General features: G+C 47.1%; 1 protein-coding gene across 1 annotated transcript in view; it reads left to right on the forward strand.

Annotated features, from left to right (window-relative positions):
- The first annotated feature begins 8084 nt into the window (after positions 1-8084).
- CACHD1 (cache domain containing 1) overlaps positions 8085-17129 on the forward strand; it is a 208511-nt gene continuing 199466 nt past the window's right edge. Inside the window, exon 1 of the mRNA XM_027058991.2 lies at positions 8085-8722. Coding sequence (XP_026914792.2) covers positions 8477-8722 — 246 coding nt within the window. The 5' untranslated portion in view covers positions 8085-8476. The remainder of the gene's footprint in view (positions 8723-17129) is intronic.

The following is a 17129-nucleotide window of genomic DNA, read 5'->3' on the forward strand; positions in this document are numbered from 1 at the left end:
CCATCCTCCACACGACTCCAGTGTAATCTTCCTAAAATGTGATTCCTCTACTTAAAAATTTTTTGTGATTCCTCATTCTTCATGGGAGAAAGTCCAAATCCTTGGCCAAGGATCAAGGCCTGTGCCTTTGCCAACAGCGTTGTCTGCTGCCCCTTCCCACTAGCTGCTATGCTATAGAAATCCCTAACTTCTAGGGGTGCCTGGGTTGCTCAGTCATTTAAGCCTCTGAGTCTTATCTAAGCTCAGGTCTTGATATCAGGATCCTGAGTTTAAGCTCAGCATTGGGCTCCTCATTGGGCATGAAGCCTACTTAAAAAAAAGAAAAGAAAAGAAAAGAAAAGAAAAGAAACCCCCAACTTCTAGGTTCCTTTTTTTCTTATATTTTGTTTTGGTGTTGTACATTTTTATTTTATTTATTTTTTAATGTTTATTTTTTAGAGAGAGAGAGAGACAGAGTGTGAGCGGGGGAGGGGAAAAGAGAAGGAAACAGAATCTGAAGCAGGCTCCAGGCTCTGAGCTCTTAGCACAGAGCCCGATGTGGGGCTCGAACTCACAAACTGTCAGGTGATGACCTGAGCCAAAGTCAGATGCTCAACCGACTGAGCCACCCAGGCACCCCTGGTCTTTGTACATTTTTTAAAAATTCTTTTTAACATTTGTTTATTTTTGAGAGACACAGAAAGACAGAGCACAAGCAGGGGAGGAGCAGAGAGAGAGAGGGAGACACAGAATCCAAAGCAGGCTCCAGGCTCTGAGCTGTCAACACAGAGCCTGATGTAGGGCTCAAACCCATGAACTGTGCGATCATGACCTGAGCCAAAGTTGTACACTTAACCAACTGGCCACCCAGGTGCCCTGGTCTTGGTACATTTTTAAATGGTTATCTCTCTTCCAAGGATGCTTTCTTTTGTCCTGAGTAACCTGTACCTATCCTTGGTGATACTCCTTAGGCAACATCTCCTGTAGGGAGCCTTCTCTGAATTCCTTCCAGGTTAGATTAAGTGCCTTTTCCATTGTACCTGATATATAACCTCCTTCTCTAGAGTATTCCATATTCCATTCATTAATTCAGTAGCTATTTCTTGAGTACTTATTATGTGCCAGTTATTATTTCAGATACCGAGGATATGTTGACAAAAAAAAAAAAAAAGATCATCACCTTCATGGAGCTGACAGTAGACACAGAAAGTAAGCAAACATACATGATGTTAGAGGGCGTAAATGCAATAGAGAGGTAAGGTATAGGGAGTTCCTGGAAGGAGGGATATAGGGGTTACAGTCCTAAATGGAAGGGTGAGGGTAGGCCTCCCTTCGTATTTAAATCTAGACTAGATAAAGGTGATTTGAGGAGACAATTCTTCATGGGTTTCTTGCCTTTTGCATGCTTTGTGAGCAAGATACTAAGTGCCCTATTATTCTGTTATATTTTCAATGATGTTTGTTTAGTGAACAGCTTTGTCAGGTAGAGATCATGTCTCTCTTTGAAGCAAAGGGAAAGTTTTCCTTCTGTCCAATACGTTAAGAGATATCTCCCTCTGGGGCAAAGGGCAGCTCTGTTTGCATTTCCTTATAAATAAGATTTGGGTTATCTAAGCTTGGGATCCCTCCTCTTCAATGCCACCTGAAGGGTGCAGGTGCCACCTGGCCCTCTCTATGTCTCCAGGGAACTGATGCTTGGAGAACTGGCACAAATGCTGACCCTCCAGCTACTGGCTGTTGCTGAGTAATAAAGTCTTTTGTCTTCCGCCAGCATCCTTGCGATTACGGTTGGCCGACGTGTTGGCCTGCAAATAGGTTAAAGTCTCAGCCTCTTCACAGTTCTTGACAGTGAAATGCAGATATGTGGAAGAAAGGCATGTAAGACACAGGGAACAGCAAGTGGAAAGGTCCTGAGTCACTTGCTGGATGTGATATTATCTGTCTTAAAATTCTCTGACTTCCCCAGTAACTTGGGGAAAGGACAGCCAATCTTACTCATCTTTGTATCCCTAGTAAAACTACTAGTACCTAGCAAATAAACGTTTGCTGAAATTAATAGGAAAAAATAGCTGTCCTTTGGAAATAAGAATGTTTCCTTGGCAGGGATCTTTGAATGCCAGGTATTATTTCCTTTCTTATTTTATTTTATTTTCTCATTCAGAGAAAGGCACATGATAGAGAGGCAAAAGAATTTGGTGTCAAGCTGGGTTTCTATCCCAGCTCTGCTGCTTACTAGCCTATAACCTTGGGCAACTCAACCTTTCTGAGTCTCAGTTTCCCTGTGTATGAAATCATAATAATAATCTTGTCTTCTCTGTTTTGATGCTGAAGTTGAAAAAACATAAACATTCTAAGAGTTCAAGAAATATGTTGTGCCATATATAGTCCCCCACCCAGGGTAGGGTTTGGGAAACTTAAATCTATTACTGTGATTCTACCTTTGCCAGCTAGCTCCTCCTTTGAAGAGGAATGGGTAATCTGACAATTTTTAAAATTAGTGGAAGAATATGAAAAAAACAGGGAGGCTCTGTATTCCAGGATTCTGCCTAGACCATTAGCCATTCCCATTCATTTAACAGTAAAGTACACTTGCCGAGATCTGAAGTCCTGTAGAAGTTAATGAGCAAGTGCTAGAATCTGCGCTTGGAGTTACCTATCCTATTCTCCTGAACCCCCTGAGTTCACAGGTTCCATGCTGTTTGCAGCCAATTATTGTTTTGAGTGGGAGGAGTGCCAGCAGCATTAGGTTGAGAATTTATTGCTATGTTGGGTTTTGTTTCCACTTTAGAGCATGCAAAGGGGAATTGTGGTGGCTTAGAAACTCCATGCCACAGTTTTGGAAATGTGACCAAGAGTTCCTCAAAGCAGTTTGACATGGAGTTTTTCTGTGGTGAGAATCTTGGCAAATGAGTACCATGAGCTGGTCTATCACTGAAGTGGCTTTGTACCTCCCCAAGTGTGGAAGAGCAGCAAGTTTGATGAGGAGTCTTGGTCTGTTCTTTTTCAGCAAAGAACAAAATGGTTTGTGCCCCTCTTTGAAGAGAGTTAATGATTCATGGATTTTCTTTAAAATCTTTCCCCAATTCTTTGTTTCAACATCATTTGGGTTTCTACTCTGGGTCTGGACTCATGCTAGACTCTGTGGCGTGAATGAAGCCAACACAGTCCTGACAGATGATTCTGCTTTAGGTGGTTGTAGACCACACTTTGAGAAACATTAAGATGAAGAATACAGACTTACAAATGAGCGATTGGAAGGTCACATGTTAAGTGCTGGAACTTCCGGGAAGGAAACAGGTAATGAACAGGTATCCAACGTGGTGACAAGCAAAGAGTACAGGGGGGCTCTGGGGAGAAGGTAAAGCCGTCAGGCAAGTTTCATGGTGGTCTACGGTCTTCTAGGGACAGCTGTGGCCCACTGGCCACTCTTTTCATCACATTTTTAGTTCAAATAGCTACATAGTTAGTAGTGTCTTCACTATATAGATGATTGAACTTGATCTTCAGAGTTACATCAAGACAAAGGGGAGGTGGAGTGCCTGGGTGACTCAGCTCGTTAAGCATCCGATTTTTTTTAAGTGTATCCTTTAAGTTTATTTATTTTGAGAGAGCAAGAGAGCACATGCACACGAGTGGGGGAGGAACAGAGAGAGGGAGAAAGCGACAGTGCAGACCCTGCTTGGGATTCCCCCCCTCTGTCTGCGCCTCCCCTGCTTGGACGAGTGGGCATGCTCACTCTCTCTCAGCCTCTCTCTCAAAAGTAAATAAATAAAATTTTAAAAAGAAGACAAAGGGGAGGAAAAAGGAGTCTCTTATTAATAGAACATGTGGACTGGAATTGGAACCAGAAAGTTCTAGCTCTTGGTGATGTCTCTCACAAGGCATGTGTTCTATGTACTCCACTCTCTTTTCTCTCTGGTTGGCTTTATTAACTCATTTGTGATGTTTGCTCCTTCCTAGCTTCAGTATGCAAAATCGTACCCACTATTTATTGGGTGATAGTACTAAGGTAGTACTAGTAGGTAGTACTAGGTGCTAGGTAAGTGTCTTTTCACGAAAACTCGGGGTATTATTGTTTGTATCGTACAAATGAAGAAACTGAGGCTTAAAGAAGTTAAGCTTTACAGATATGACACAGCTAAACTAGCAAGTATTATCGTTGGGATCTGAACCCAGGTTTTCTGATTCCACTACTCATGCTGTTAGCTATCATGCTATATGGTTGTGTACTTACACACACACACACACACACACACACACACACACACACACACACAGATGGTTCTGTATGTATATATGGCTATATATTTCCTGCAATATGTATTATGGAACTCAAGGCTTCTATGACTCCTATGTCCTTTTAGTTTTAACTGCTTTTTCTAACTGCTTTTTCCTCTTAGTATTTCCTAAAATTTTTGAGAGTAAAACTTTGTTTGACCCAGCTAATCTTTTTGTCATGCCTTGCCATGTGATACATTGGCTATCTTCATGTCACATACCTACCCTGGTCCAATCAGTCGCCCTCCCCTACTCCCCCCTCCCCCACCAAGACGGTCAACTAATGCTGTGCAGGGGTCAATGGTGGGGCAATTTCACTTATATGGGCTGGGGACATTAAGGATTAATAGTTTATCAGGAAAAAACCTTTCACTGGTTTATCACGTACAAGTGTACATGTGTGAAATTCTCTCTGACACCAGACTAGTACCTCAGAGCTTGCTATTCGGTGTTTAAAGACCCAGGTTTGCATACTGGTACCACTATTCAAAAGTTGTAGTACCCTAGGCAAATGACTTTATTTCTCTGAGACTTTTCCCCATTGGCAACGTAGAATATATCACGTGACACTTTCTGAGTATTAAGAATCTCTTGGGGGGGGGAGGGGTCCTGGGTGGCTCAGTCAAATTTCTGATTCTTGATTTCAGATCAGGTCATGATCTTAAGGTTTGTGAGTTTGAGCCCTGCATTGGGCTCCTCACTGACAATGCATAGCCTGCTTGGGATTCTCTCTCTCTCCCTCTCTCTGCATCTCCCCTGCTGTCTCAAAATAAATAAATAAACTTAAAAAAAAAATCCCTTGGGTGTAGACACTGGGCTAAATGCTAGAGCTCCAGGATGAATAACTTACCATCCTGGGGAGCTCTGTTTGCAGTCTAACAGCAAACAGTTCCTAAGACTCATTTGGTGGTGGTGGTGGGGGGGGGGTCTGTAAAATGCTTACTGCAGGACACAGCCCCCTCCACTAATTCTGCTTCAGTATCGGTAGACCTGGGGTGGAGCACAGGATTCACAGTTTAAGAGTGCCCCAAGGCTACAGGTGGCCATGGACCTAATGAGAAACATTAGGATGGAGAAAACAAGACTTTCAAATGGATAATGCTGCTTGTTAAATGTGGGAGGACATTTCAGGAGAGAGCTTTGGAGCAGGACAGAAGGAGCAATAAATTCTGTTGGGGGGTGAGAGAAGGCTTCACAGAGGTGACATCTCAGTTGAATAAGGGCTTGCCAGGTGGAAAGAAGGGGAAGGCTTTCAAGACTGCTAGCAAAGGTGTTTTCTAGCAGAGGTGAGGCATATGTTGGGGGGAAGGGAGCAGAGTGGCTTCAATAAGCATAGAAAGACATACCACAGCACAAAGAGCCATGCTTATTGCGTTAACTTTATTTCTCTGTGATGAAGCAACAGAAATGATTAGGTTACAGTGACAAGTTCAGATTTGACTTTTAGAAAGATGACTTTGGTTTCAGCCTGGAGAACAGAATGATGGGATATAAGAAGGACTGCACGGAGACTGGGGAGGAGACTGTGGTCATAATGCAGTAATACAGATGGAAAGCGGGGTTGGGGGGGGGCAGCAGACATGTGCAGGGAGCTACAGCGGAGGCAGGGAGTAAGAGGCCTAACTCACAGAGCAGGTGACATCCACCCAAGTATGCAATCAGATGCAGATTTAGATGGAGAATGACAGAAATCAGTAATGAGTTTTAGTTAGGTATAGTTGTTAGAAAAGTTATTGAACAGTTGGGAAAATGGAAATTCAGCTCAAAAAAGAGATTAAGCTTTGTTTAGAAGTTTGCAAAATTCTGATGTCTTGGAGATAATTGAAGGCATGAGCATACATGAGACTCCTCAAGAAGAACCTTAGAGTAAAAAGGGGCGGGGGACATACGATTAGAATTTCAAGAAACAGGACCCAGGAAATACCAATATACAAGGGATGGGCAAGGAAAGAAAAGCCATTTTGAAGGAGTTTCAGAAGGATGGCTTAAAGATGTGTGACAACTTTGATGACAGTAATCTTGAAGAATCCAGTACAAAACATTAATAATGCTAGCTGCCATTATTTTTGTTTTTTTGTCTTCTGTTTACCAAGTGGGCTAAAATGTTTTGTTTCACTGTCATGTGAAATAATATATAATTAAAAAGAAGTTGTAGGATCATCTCTCTGCCAAATGTCAGTCCAACTCTGGGGATGGAAGACAACAGGTAGATTTTTTTTTATCCCATCATTAATTAAAGCCTCATTTTTACAGCACCTACTTTGGGCTTGGTACTGAGCTACATGTGGATGATGGGGAGGTGGATTGGCCTCTGCCCTCAACAAACTTCCCTTCATTGTAGCCTGTGCGAGTTACATACAACAAACATCACAGATATGATGAAGCAGCAAGAGTCTGATGTGCCTGTCTCAAGGGGACATAGAGAGCAGAATGTCACAAAATGAAAACATATAGTATAGGAGACAACACTGATCGGGAAATTCAGAACAGAGAAATAATCACAAGGAGGAATTGGGCCAAGGAAAGCTTATAAGAGGTGGGTGTTTAACACAGTGTAGTCAAAGAAGTACAACAGAAGGTTTTACTATAAAGTCCAGAGAGCACTAAGTACAGGTCACAGTCCTACTACCACCCCTGCTAGGTACCCCTAGGCAAGGCCCTTCACCTTCTGGGGCATGGCTCTGTTCTCTAGGAACCTAGAGTAGCAACCTCACAACACTTGGAAGGAGGAAGGGCGGCCTTACCATACCCCTCCCCCACCCCAGCCATCCACTTGTGCCAGGTGCTTCCAGCAGGTGATTTCTCAGAGACCCTAAGCCAGGAATAAAGAGGAAGGTTAACCTTGCCTCCCCATGCTTGGCAGATGTGTGGAGAGAACTCCCGTTCAGTAGTTTTGTGGGTTTTGTTTTGCTTTTGATGGGATCAGATGGTTCATTTCCAAACAGAGACAGAACTATGTCACATTTAAGAGCAAGGGCCTTAAATTCCGGATCTGCCACTTGTCCCCTGGGTGACCCTCGACAATTTATTTTACCTAGGCCTCAGTCTGTTACCTAAAAATTTAGGATAAAGATACGTACCTCATAGGGATGTGGTGGGATTAAAGGATAATAACGTACACAAGTCCCAGAGCACAGTGCTGGGCACACAGTAGCTGGTTAATGAAAGAAACCTGTTGATCCTACGAGTGCTATTGTTATTAATAACACCGAAGAGAAGCAGTGAACGCACAAACGGCGGTCCCCTCCTCCCCCAAACTCTGCCAGGCAGAAAGCCTGCCTCCCAGAACTTAAAGGGACGTTGGATGGGTGGAACCTAGAAAGGGTGGGATCCCGGGGTCCGTCGCGTTGGCGGAGGCGGGGAGAGCTGGGGTGGGTCGCTGTCGCCGGCCACAAGAAGGGCCTAGTGACCCCAATCCCGGCAGGGCTAGAACCCGAAAAGAGAGCCTGCTCTCCAGCCCCCAGCGCCTGGGGGGGCCGACTCCGAGGCGGGAGCGAGGGGAAAAGAGGAGGGGCGACTGGGGGAATTTCCCCGCCTCTCTCCCTCCTTCCATAAATCACCGCAGCCGCGGCGGCGGCCGCGCCGGGAAGTGCACGGAGCCGGAGTGCAGCGTGGTGGCACCAGACACCTCCCTTTCCCCCCGCCGCTTTCTTTCTTTCTCTCACTCAGTCCCCCCTCCGTTGTTTTTTTTTTTTTTTTTTTTTTTTTTTTTTTTTTTTTTTAAACCTTCCTCTCTCCCTCCTCGCTCGGGTGGCTGCTGCAGCCTCGCAGCCGAGCGCCGCTCCTCCTCTGCCGGTGCCGCCGCCCGCCCGCCCTCGCCGCCTCCGCCTCGCCGCGACTTGGGAGAAGCGAAAGCTCCGCGGCTCCGACTGTCAGCCCCGCGGCCCGCGCACCCGGTGCGAGCGCCGCCACCCTCCGAGACGCCCGCCGCGCCGCGGGGGCCGCGCCGGCGCCGGGGTCCCTGGGAGCGAACGGGCGGCCGCTTCCTCTCCCGCCCGCCGCCGGAGCCCGGCGATGGTGGCCGCCCGCGCTCCCGCGCTGTAGCCGGGCGCCCCCTAAGTTTGGGAGTCGCCGCCGCCGCCGCGGCGCGCAGAGGCGCCTGAAGAAGGGCAAGAAAGTTTTGCGGGGTGCGCCGAGCGGGCCCTGGGCGCACCTCCCGTTGCTCCCTCCCCGCTTCTCGGCGCCTTGAGCCCGTCGGCGGGGAGTGGGGGGAGGCAGCATGGCCCGCGAGCCGGAGGAGGAGGAGACGGCGGGGGCGGCCGCCCTGGCCCGCCGCTGCCGGGGCTCGTCCGGCCCGGCCGGGGCCGGGGCGCGGCGGCCGCCCCTCTGGCTGCTCTGCCTGGGCGCGTGCTGGCTGCTGGGCGCCGTGGCCGACGCCGACTTCTCCATCCTGGACGAAGCGCAAGTGCTGGCGAGCCAGATGCAGAGGCTGGCGGCCGAGGAACTGGGGGTCGTCACCATGCAGGTAAGTGGCCCCTTTTCCGCCCCCCCGAACTTGCCAGGCATCCTGCCCCTCTCCTATGCGCAGAGCCCGGTCCCGTTCCCCAGTACACGTCCCACTGGCCAGGCAGACCTCTCTGGCATATACGGAGCCCCCTTTTCCGCGAGACAGCTCTGCCCTCTGCACAGACCCCCTCCCTCTCCGACTACACACCAACTCTTCCATGCACACAGGTACTCTCCCTTTCTCTTCCGCAGAGGCTCCTGCCCCTTGCGCGGAACCCTCTTTACCCCCCCCCCCCTTTACAACCCACCCCCTCCGCAGCTCCTTTATCTTAGCAAGGAATCTGCGGTTCCCTCGAATCTCCTTTCCTAATTTGCACGTAGTTTCCCCCGCAGTCTTGTTTTCACCCCGCCACCCCTGCAAACTCCCCTTTGCTCTTTGTGTACCCATCCCGGGGCAGACGGCCCCGCCTGGCTCGGACGATTTGCCTCCCCTACCTCACCCCCTTGACCACCTCCCTGTGTCCCCCAGACCGAGGCGCACGGATGGGCGCCGGAAAGGAAGGCACCACCACAGCGTGCCCAGCTGCTCCTGGGCCACCTGGGTCCCGGCGGAGAGGGGCGGGAGGAGTGGACTCTGGGCTCCCTTTCCCCGCCAGGGTGCATTGGGGGAGGGGCTGGCCTTGTAGATTCCCGACTCTGGTCCCGCGTGGGGGACTTTTTTATTGCTTGCCGCTGTTGCTGTTGTCCTTTAGCGCACCGTCCTCTGTATTTTTGTTTTGTGTATGCCTTTTTAGGGGAGAAAAACGGGGAAACCGTGAATAAGGTTCCCATTTCTCTAGATTGTTTACCGTGTTGGTCCTCCTCAGTGGAGGAAGGGGCTTATGGAAGGATTGCCGGCGGCGTATAAGGAATCCCGAAGGTGTTCCTAATAACAGTAGTAAAAATTGCTAAACAGCAACCACCTGGAGATTATACCCTGCCATTATTTTATCTTCTTGGTCAGAAAGGCCCAGTCAATTAGGAGAGGTTGAGGTAACATTAAGAGTCTGAAACCTTTGCTATAACATTCTTCCGTAAAATAACCTCATTCCTTTATGCATTCTAGCAATAATGGTGATAAATGTGGTTTTCGAAAGAGCGAAGTTTCCAGGAATGTGATCTTGGAATAGGTTTCTGATTTCTATTCTACTGTGACCACCCTTCCACCTCCCACCGTGGGGAGGTGTTTTGAGTCACTTTGGGATTCAGGTTACCGACGTCTCCCTCCCCCCCCCCCCCCCGCCCGAAAATCTTCTGCTCTACCACGCCTCCTTCCAACCCCAAGTCTTCACCCTGGATGATAGTTTTCCTACAGCCACTCCCGCAGACCTTTAACACTGTAGTGGAAAGACGCTGGGGTTTTGTTGTTTTGGTTTGGTTTTTTAGATGAGATTGAGGAGTGGGTGGTTTGCTTGAAAGGTAATTCTGTATTTATTTGCAGACACCCGGCCGTGAAGTGCAATAGAGTCGGATATTTCTTCATTTGCTTAACAATAGACAAGCTTTTAAGATACATCATTTAGTTGTCCTTTTCTGTGCAGATCTTTCAGGTTCAGATTCCGTTATACTTTTTCCGCATGCGTTTTCTTATTTCTGATGGTTGTTGACAGAGTTCTTAGAAGTGAAGTGACTTTCAGAGGAAATGGAACTAAAATGTTAGGAAGGAACTAGGATTCCTCCCCCCCCCCCCCCCCCCCAGTGGTGAATGTTTCAGTTCAGAGCACAAACAATTGTGTTTTTGCATAGAGACATTTAAGATGTTGCAGTTTTGGGCTGTGTTGGTAAGATTAGTAGGCATTTATCACCTTCACCCCATCACAAGGGCTGGGCTAGAGATCTTAAGTTTCTTCCCCACCCCCTTCCCCATATAAGCTAAGGACTTGGCTTTTTCTAAGATGCTGACAGCAGTTTTACTGTTTCTCACCCGATCCTTGACAAAAGGTGAAATCGGATCCCAACACATTGTCATTCAGGTAGGGATCCAAAGCAAATGTAGTTTTTAAAAGGCTTCCCTGTTGAAAAGGAGACACTTTGGAAAAAAAGCTCTGATCTGTGGGGGGTTTGTGCCCAAATGGCCCTGTATCTCCTCCCAACTGGCCTCTTTCTAGCACCTTTGCAATCTCATTGTGGAAACTGGCCTCCTGGGGACAGGGTTTTGTCTGGCAAAATGTGAAGTGGCTTCTCTCCTTTTTTGAAAGGAGAAGCACATACTGTATTTAAATTCCTCTCCTTGAGCTGTACATTGATCTGCCACTTGCCTCCATCTGGGAAAATTGGGGAAAGAGTCTCTTCTTAATTTTGTTACACTGCCAGCTTTTGGGGGGGGGGGGTACTTGTAAAATAAAATCTAACGCAGGCTAGATTTTTGGCCCTTAGTACAAAGCTTTCGAGCCTCATATTTTCCTCTGCAAACCTCTGGGATTTGTTCAGTGGGTCTGAAATGATGGGGGTTTAGTTAAAGTGCAGATTATATAGTCCTCCCTTATGGAATATTGGATTTTATAGCTGTAGAGTTATCCTGCCATTCAGATGTAGGTAGCCTTGTGGGTGTTAGGGTGAACAAGGTCAGACTTCCATATGCAGATGTGAGGGGGTTGAGGGAAAGGTTCTGTCTCTTTGAGAGAAAAAAAAGATTCCCCCTCTGTTAAGGATGGACTCTTCATTTGACCTTGGCATTTTGAGCTCTGTGCAGAGCACTGCTTTCAGGAGAGCACCTTATTGATGAGAAAGTTTCTGTACGTCAGTTTATACGTAAAAAGCCCATTTTCAGACTTCTAAATCCTTTCTGCTGCAGAAATTCTCCAAAGACAATTTGCCTGTTGCAGCATTTCAAATGGCAGCACATGCGGCACACAGAAGGTTGCAAGGGCTAATTTCACAAAAACAAAAACCAGGCCTTCCTGCAGCACTGTCGTTTCCCATGCACAGGTTTTGTTTTCTGTGCTTGGAAATCAAGACGGTTTGAAAAGCTCTCCTAAAGATTTTCTTGCAAAGGTTTTCTCATGGAGGCTGCCTCCTCCTAGCTTTTTTTTTTTCCTTTTTTGTCCTTTGTTTTTAGTAACAAAATTAAAAAAAAAAATCTTTAAATGATTTGCACCAATGAATTTTGCCAGTGCCCTGGGAAAGCTGCCACTGAATATTGCCCCCCCTCCCCCATCCCATCTCCTCCCCCACCTGGCAGCCGACCTCCTACTTCATGGGTAAAAGTCAAAAACCTAATCATGGTTTCCTCAGGGGTCTGGTAGAGTGAAACCTTCAACAACATTGAGAGGTGGGGAGCAGAGAGTAGCTGTGGCCAGAAGACTTGTTTCTGCCTATTTAATTCGTGCAAGAAATTTATTTTTTGGTTTGTTTTGGTTTTGGTTTGTTTGTTTATTTATTTAATATCAAGCAGCCTTGTGGAGTGGAAAGAACTTTGACATTGAGTGTTTGGAGACCTGGGTTCCAGCCCTGCCACTTATAGGTTGAGTGATCTTCATTTGCAAGTTGGAGGGTGCTGGTTCTTCTTGGAGGTTGGCTCTGTGGACTTGATGGAAATAGTATATGTGAAGGCACTTGTTAATGTGAAGCTATGGCTGGGGAAATGTTGGTGGATATGGTGGTTCTTAAATGGAAAAATAGTAATTGAAAAGCTTACTGTGCACAGAACCCTTTGCTAGGTGTTGAGGGGATTTACAAGGAGGTATTCCAGCATAGCCCCTGAAGTTTATAATCTGGAAGAGGAGGGAAGATTGCACAGGTAAAATGGCTTAAATAACCATGTCTGCCTGTTAGAAGGCATATCTGGGTCTGGCAGCCATTTCACCAAGCACTTATAAGGCCCATTTAACATTATATGACAATACAGGCTCTTTAACAGCAAGGACCTGGCACATGGCCAGTGTGCCCGCCTTGAAGTTAGCTCTAACACAGCTCTGCTGGGCTGGGCATAGTCACTGTGAACTTGGCAGACACACCAGCAGGTTGGTCAGACAGCTGCTGTTTGGGGCCTGGAAAGGGGCTGGGGAGGGTCCTTCCAGTAGAGGCAGAAGAAGTACCAGAAGCCCAAGCAAGAGCTTCAGCTCCAGTTCAGGCAAGAGCAGCAGCCAGGAAAGATGTGACTTGAGGAACTGAAGGGCTCAACTGGGATGAGGTGCTGGCTGAAAATCTAGAGCAAAGTTGTATATGAGTGGCTGCTGCTGAAAGTGAGAGGGGAGGCCTCCTTTGTATGCACCAGAAAGGCCTTGGAAGTTCATTGTTCATTTTGCATACATTCAGCAAGGGTTGGGCAGGGGAGTGCTTCTATGTGGCCAAGGGCTTTGGTTAGATTTGGCCTGAATACAAGGTGAATAAAGCCTGGTCTGTGGCCTTAAGCTCTGAACTTTTGATGGAAACAGGTACAAAAAGAGGTATAACCCAGGGGGCTGGCAAGCAGCAGTAGAATGCAGTGGGTGGTGTGGTGGTGGAACCCGGAGCAGGGCATTATGGGAGGATAAGGAGGGCTGCCCAAGCCCATGTGGGGAGGTCTGTCCTGGAAGTTGGTTACTGCTTCCTCCGTTTTTTCAGTGAACTGTGAACACAGGTCAATCCTGGAAGCAGCAGCAGCCTCAAACCCAAAGTCTGACCAAATCAGTAGTTCATCGAACATTTCTAATCCCCTTTGGTGGCACTGGACAAAATAGTATATCTTCAAGCCCTTGGTAGGGATGTGGCTGTGACTCTTGTACTTCTTCACATGGCCTCAAGTCTTCTCTCCATGGCCATCACTCTGGGGCTTTTGTGGTTATGCACACCAACATCTTGGTAGCTCTATCGTAAGTGCATGCTGATTTGCAGTTAGGTTTAGGTAAGGTTTGTATTTTGTCCTAAATCAGATCTAGCATACTAGGAATGGCATGTTTTAGGATAATTTGTGTACTGAAGCAATACCGAATGTGTTAGGGGTGATTCCTCCTCCCCCATATTTGCAAAAAATGTGATTTTTATTCTATACTCTGTATACAATGTAAGTCCTAGTGGGAAAAATTGCTGCCTTGCTCTCTTCTGAAATAAAGTATTTGGAGCAGAAGAAAATTGCCCATTGATGGATAACTCTCAGTTGAACTTGGTAAGAGTGAGCCAAAGAAAAGCATGTTGAATGACTTCTGGTGGACTCTCCCTGTTGTGCTTCATACTCCCTCCACTTCCTCTCCACTAATACCTGTCTTAGTTGGCATTGGCGCCTGTGCTTCTGTTTTTTTCTGCCAGTCCTGCTGGAGTCTGGAGGTGTCTGGGGGAGGGGAAGGAGATGGTTTCACACTTTGTAACTTGGTGCTATTTCTGGTTGCTGCTTGAGGAGTTCCTTCCTTGAGCTTAAGTGGATGAGCAGACAGGAACCTGGAAGAACTCTGGAAGTTGGGTATTATGTGCAGTGGGATTTACTTTGGAACTCCTTGGACCGGGTGTAAGAATACTGAAATTCAAAATAGGAAGGGACAACAGAGGCAACAATTTTGACACAGCTAAGTTATTAACTGTTAACTTCCAGCATATTGTTAAAATTGCTCTGAATGTTAGGGTCTTTCGGGCTTGACTGTGTTAATGAAGGGGAATAGATTTTAAAAGATGAGAGTCTAGCACAAGGTCCAATGTGGCAGTAGTCAGTAAGCAGAAGTATGGGACGATCTTTTTAGTGCCAGGGCATGGAACCTAGAAGGCAGTGAACAGCTCCTGAATCCTGAATGAAATAAAAATCAAATCTTTAGAACCTGCAGATTTCAGTGTGGTCAGTCCTTTGTTCTGGGGTTTACTGAAGTGAGGTGCACAGACCTAGGGATATGGTGCAAAACCATCCTTTGGGGTTTATGGAGAAAATACTAACCCTGTCGTTAATAGTCAATGTTTACTTTTCTTTTTAACGTTTATTTATTTTGAGAGAGAGCAAGCAGGGATGGGCAGAGAATGGCCTCTCTCCTCTCTCCTCCTCTCTCCTCCTCTCTCCTCCTCTCTCCTCCTCTCTCCTCCTCTCTCCTCCTCTCTCCTCCTCTCTCCTCCCTCCCCCCTCCTCTCTCCTCCCTCCCCCCTCCTCTCTCCTCCCTCCCCCCTCCTCTCTCCTCCCTCCCCCCTCCTCTCTCCTCCCTCCCCCCTCCTCTCTCCTCCCTCCCCCCTCCTCTCTCCTCCCTCCCCCCTCCTCTCTCCTCCCTCCCCCCTCCTCTCTCCTCCCTCCCCCCTCCTCTCTCCTCCCTCCCCCCTCCTCTCTCCTCCCTCCCCCCTCCTCTCTCCTCCCTCCCCCCTCCTCTCTCCTCCCTCCCCCCTCCTCTCTCCTCCCTCCCCCCTCCTCTCTCCTCCCTCCCCCCTCCTCTCTCCTCCCTCCCCCCTCCTCTCTTCTCTCTTCTCTCTTCTTTTTTAATTTACATCCAAATTAGTTAGCATATAGTGCAACAATGATTTCAGGAGTAGATTCCTTAATGCCCCTTACCCATTTAGCCCATCCCCCCCTCCCACAACCCCTCCAGTAACCCTCAGTTTGTTCTCCATATTTATGAGTCTCTTCTGTTTTGTCCCCCTCCCTGTTTTTATATTATTTTTGCTTCCCTTCCCTTATGTTCATCTGAGACTAAACTGGTTTCTATGGGTCAAGACAGGATAGAAAGAAACGTTGGAGTATGAGATCTAGATCACACCTGGGGTAGAGAATGGAGAATGGTGTTGGCCCTTGTCAACTGAAGGGTAGTACTGTCCTCCAGTTGTTGCCCGAGTGGCAGTAGTAGTGTGGGTCCAGTGTTGACACATGACTGCTTTTCAGGAGAGGGTGGATATCTGGTTTTCAGATGAAACTCAAGATTCTTAAAAGTGTGGGCAACTAATTCAGATGTAAACAAAACAAACACAAAAACTGTGTGGGCCAAACCAACCATGTCTGTGGGCTGGATTAGGCCAGAGGCCACCGATTTGCAGTCCTGGACTAAAATTACTCAGTGGGCTCCAGGAGGTAAAAATCAGTGCTTTTTATATAAAGGTTATAGGGAAACCACTTTCCGTATAAAAGGAAGGAAAACTTTCTGATAGAAAAGTTCTACATTGGATTGCTTTGGGAGGTGAACTCTGTTATAATTAAGTAGTTATTGAATGTTTGGTGTCAGGTACTGGGTTACGTCTGAGGTCTCCATCAGTTAATTTCTGATCCAGTGAGTGAGAAAGGGATTTCCAGATGCTTGGGGAAAGGATGTCAGGGATGTTAATGTATTTGGGGGTGGAGAGGGATTCTGGAAGGCTTCCCAGAAAAGGTGGAATGAATGAGTTGGTTAGTCAAAGAGTGGAGTTTTCAGAAGGCTCTTTTGTGATGGCACCTTTGAGGAATGGAAAGCTGGCACTAAGGTTTGGAGTTAGGAAAGCCAGAGGGAAGGAAGGGTGTAGGAAGAGATCAGAGAAGTAGAGGCCAGGTTGTGGGATCCTCGGATCCTTCATGTCAGTCAAGACTTTTTATATGGCAGATAACACCCAGTTACATTGGCTGAACAAGAAAGGTGCTACTGCCTTAAGCAGTTGAACAGCCTGGGCAGTCTTTGGGCAGTGCTAGATCAAGGCTCAAACCATGTGGCCAGTAGAGTTTCTCTGTCTGCACGCTTATGTTTTTTTGTTTTGTTTTAATTTACATCCAAATTAGTTAGCATATAGTGCAACAATGATTTCAGGAGTAGATTCCTTAGTACCCTTTACCCGTTTAGCCCATCCCCCCTCCCACAACCCCTCCAGTAACCCTCAGTTTGTTCTCCATATTTATGAGTCTGTTTTGTCCCCCTTCCTGTTTTTATATTATTTTTGTTTCCCTTCCCTTATGTTCATCTGTTTTGTCTCTTAAAGTCCTCATATGAGTGAAGTCATGATATTTGTCTTTCTCTGACCGGCTAATTTCACTTAGCATAATATCCTCCAGTTCCATCCACATAGTTGCAAATGGCAACGTTTCATTCTTTTTGATTGCCGAGTAATACTCCACTGTGTATATATATACCATGCATGCTTACTTTCTTAAATAGGTTCTCCCCTTTGTTTCAACATGGTGGGCAGTTGGGAACTTGCTGCTTGTGCCTGAGTCTCCTATATTTGGAGATGTGCTCTAGGGGAAAAGAACTAGGAACCTGGAGAAAGCTTGCCATCTAGAAAACTCAGCTGAAGTGACTTAGGATTTAGACACCAGCTGCCGAGGCCTGCTCCATAGCTAGGTTCTGCCTCCCTGAGTCTGGTTCAGGGAGGGACGGCCTGCTTTGTGGTCTCCCTACTTCTGGCTGGAAGGCAGGCTGTCTGGCTTTCCACTGTGGTCTTGTGGTCTGCCCTCAGAGGTTGCACAAATCCAGGCTCAGAAGGCCTGCCCTTGGCATACCTTTTCTCCCCGACCTTTCAACTCCTCAGATCACTGGGCGCCAAGA

The sequence above is a fragment of the Acinonyx jubatus genome, chromosome C1, assembly GCF_027475565.1.
Source record: "Acinonyx jubatus isolate Ajub_Pintada_27869175 chromosome C1, VMU_Ajub_asm_v1.0, whole genome shotgun sequence".
Taxonomy (NCBI): Eukaryota; Metazoa; Chordata; class Mammalia; order Carnivora; family Felidae; genus Acinonyx; species Acinonyx jubatus.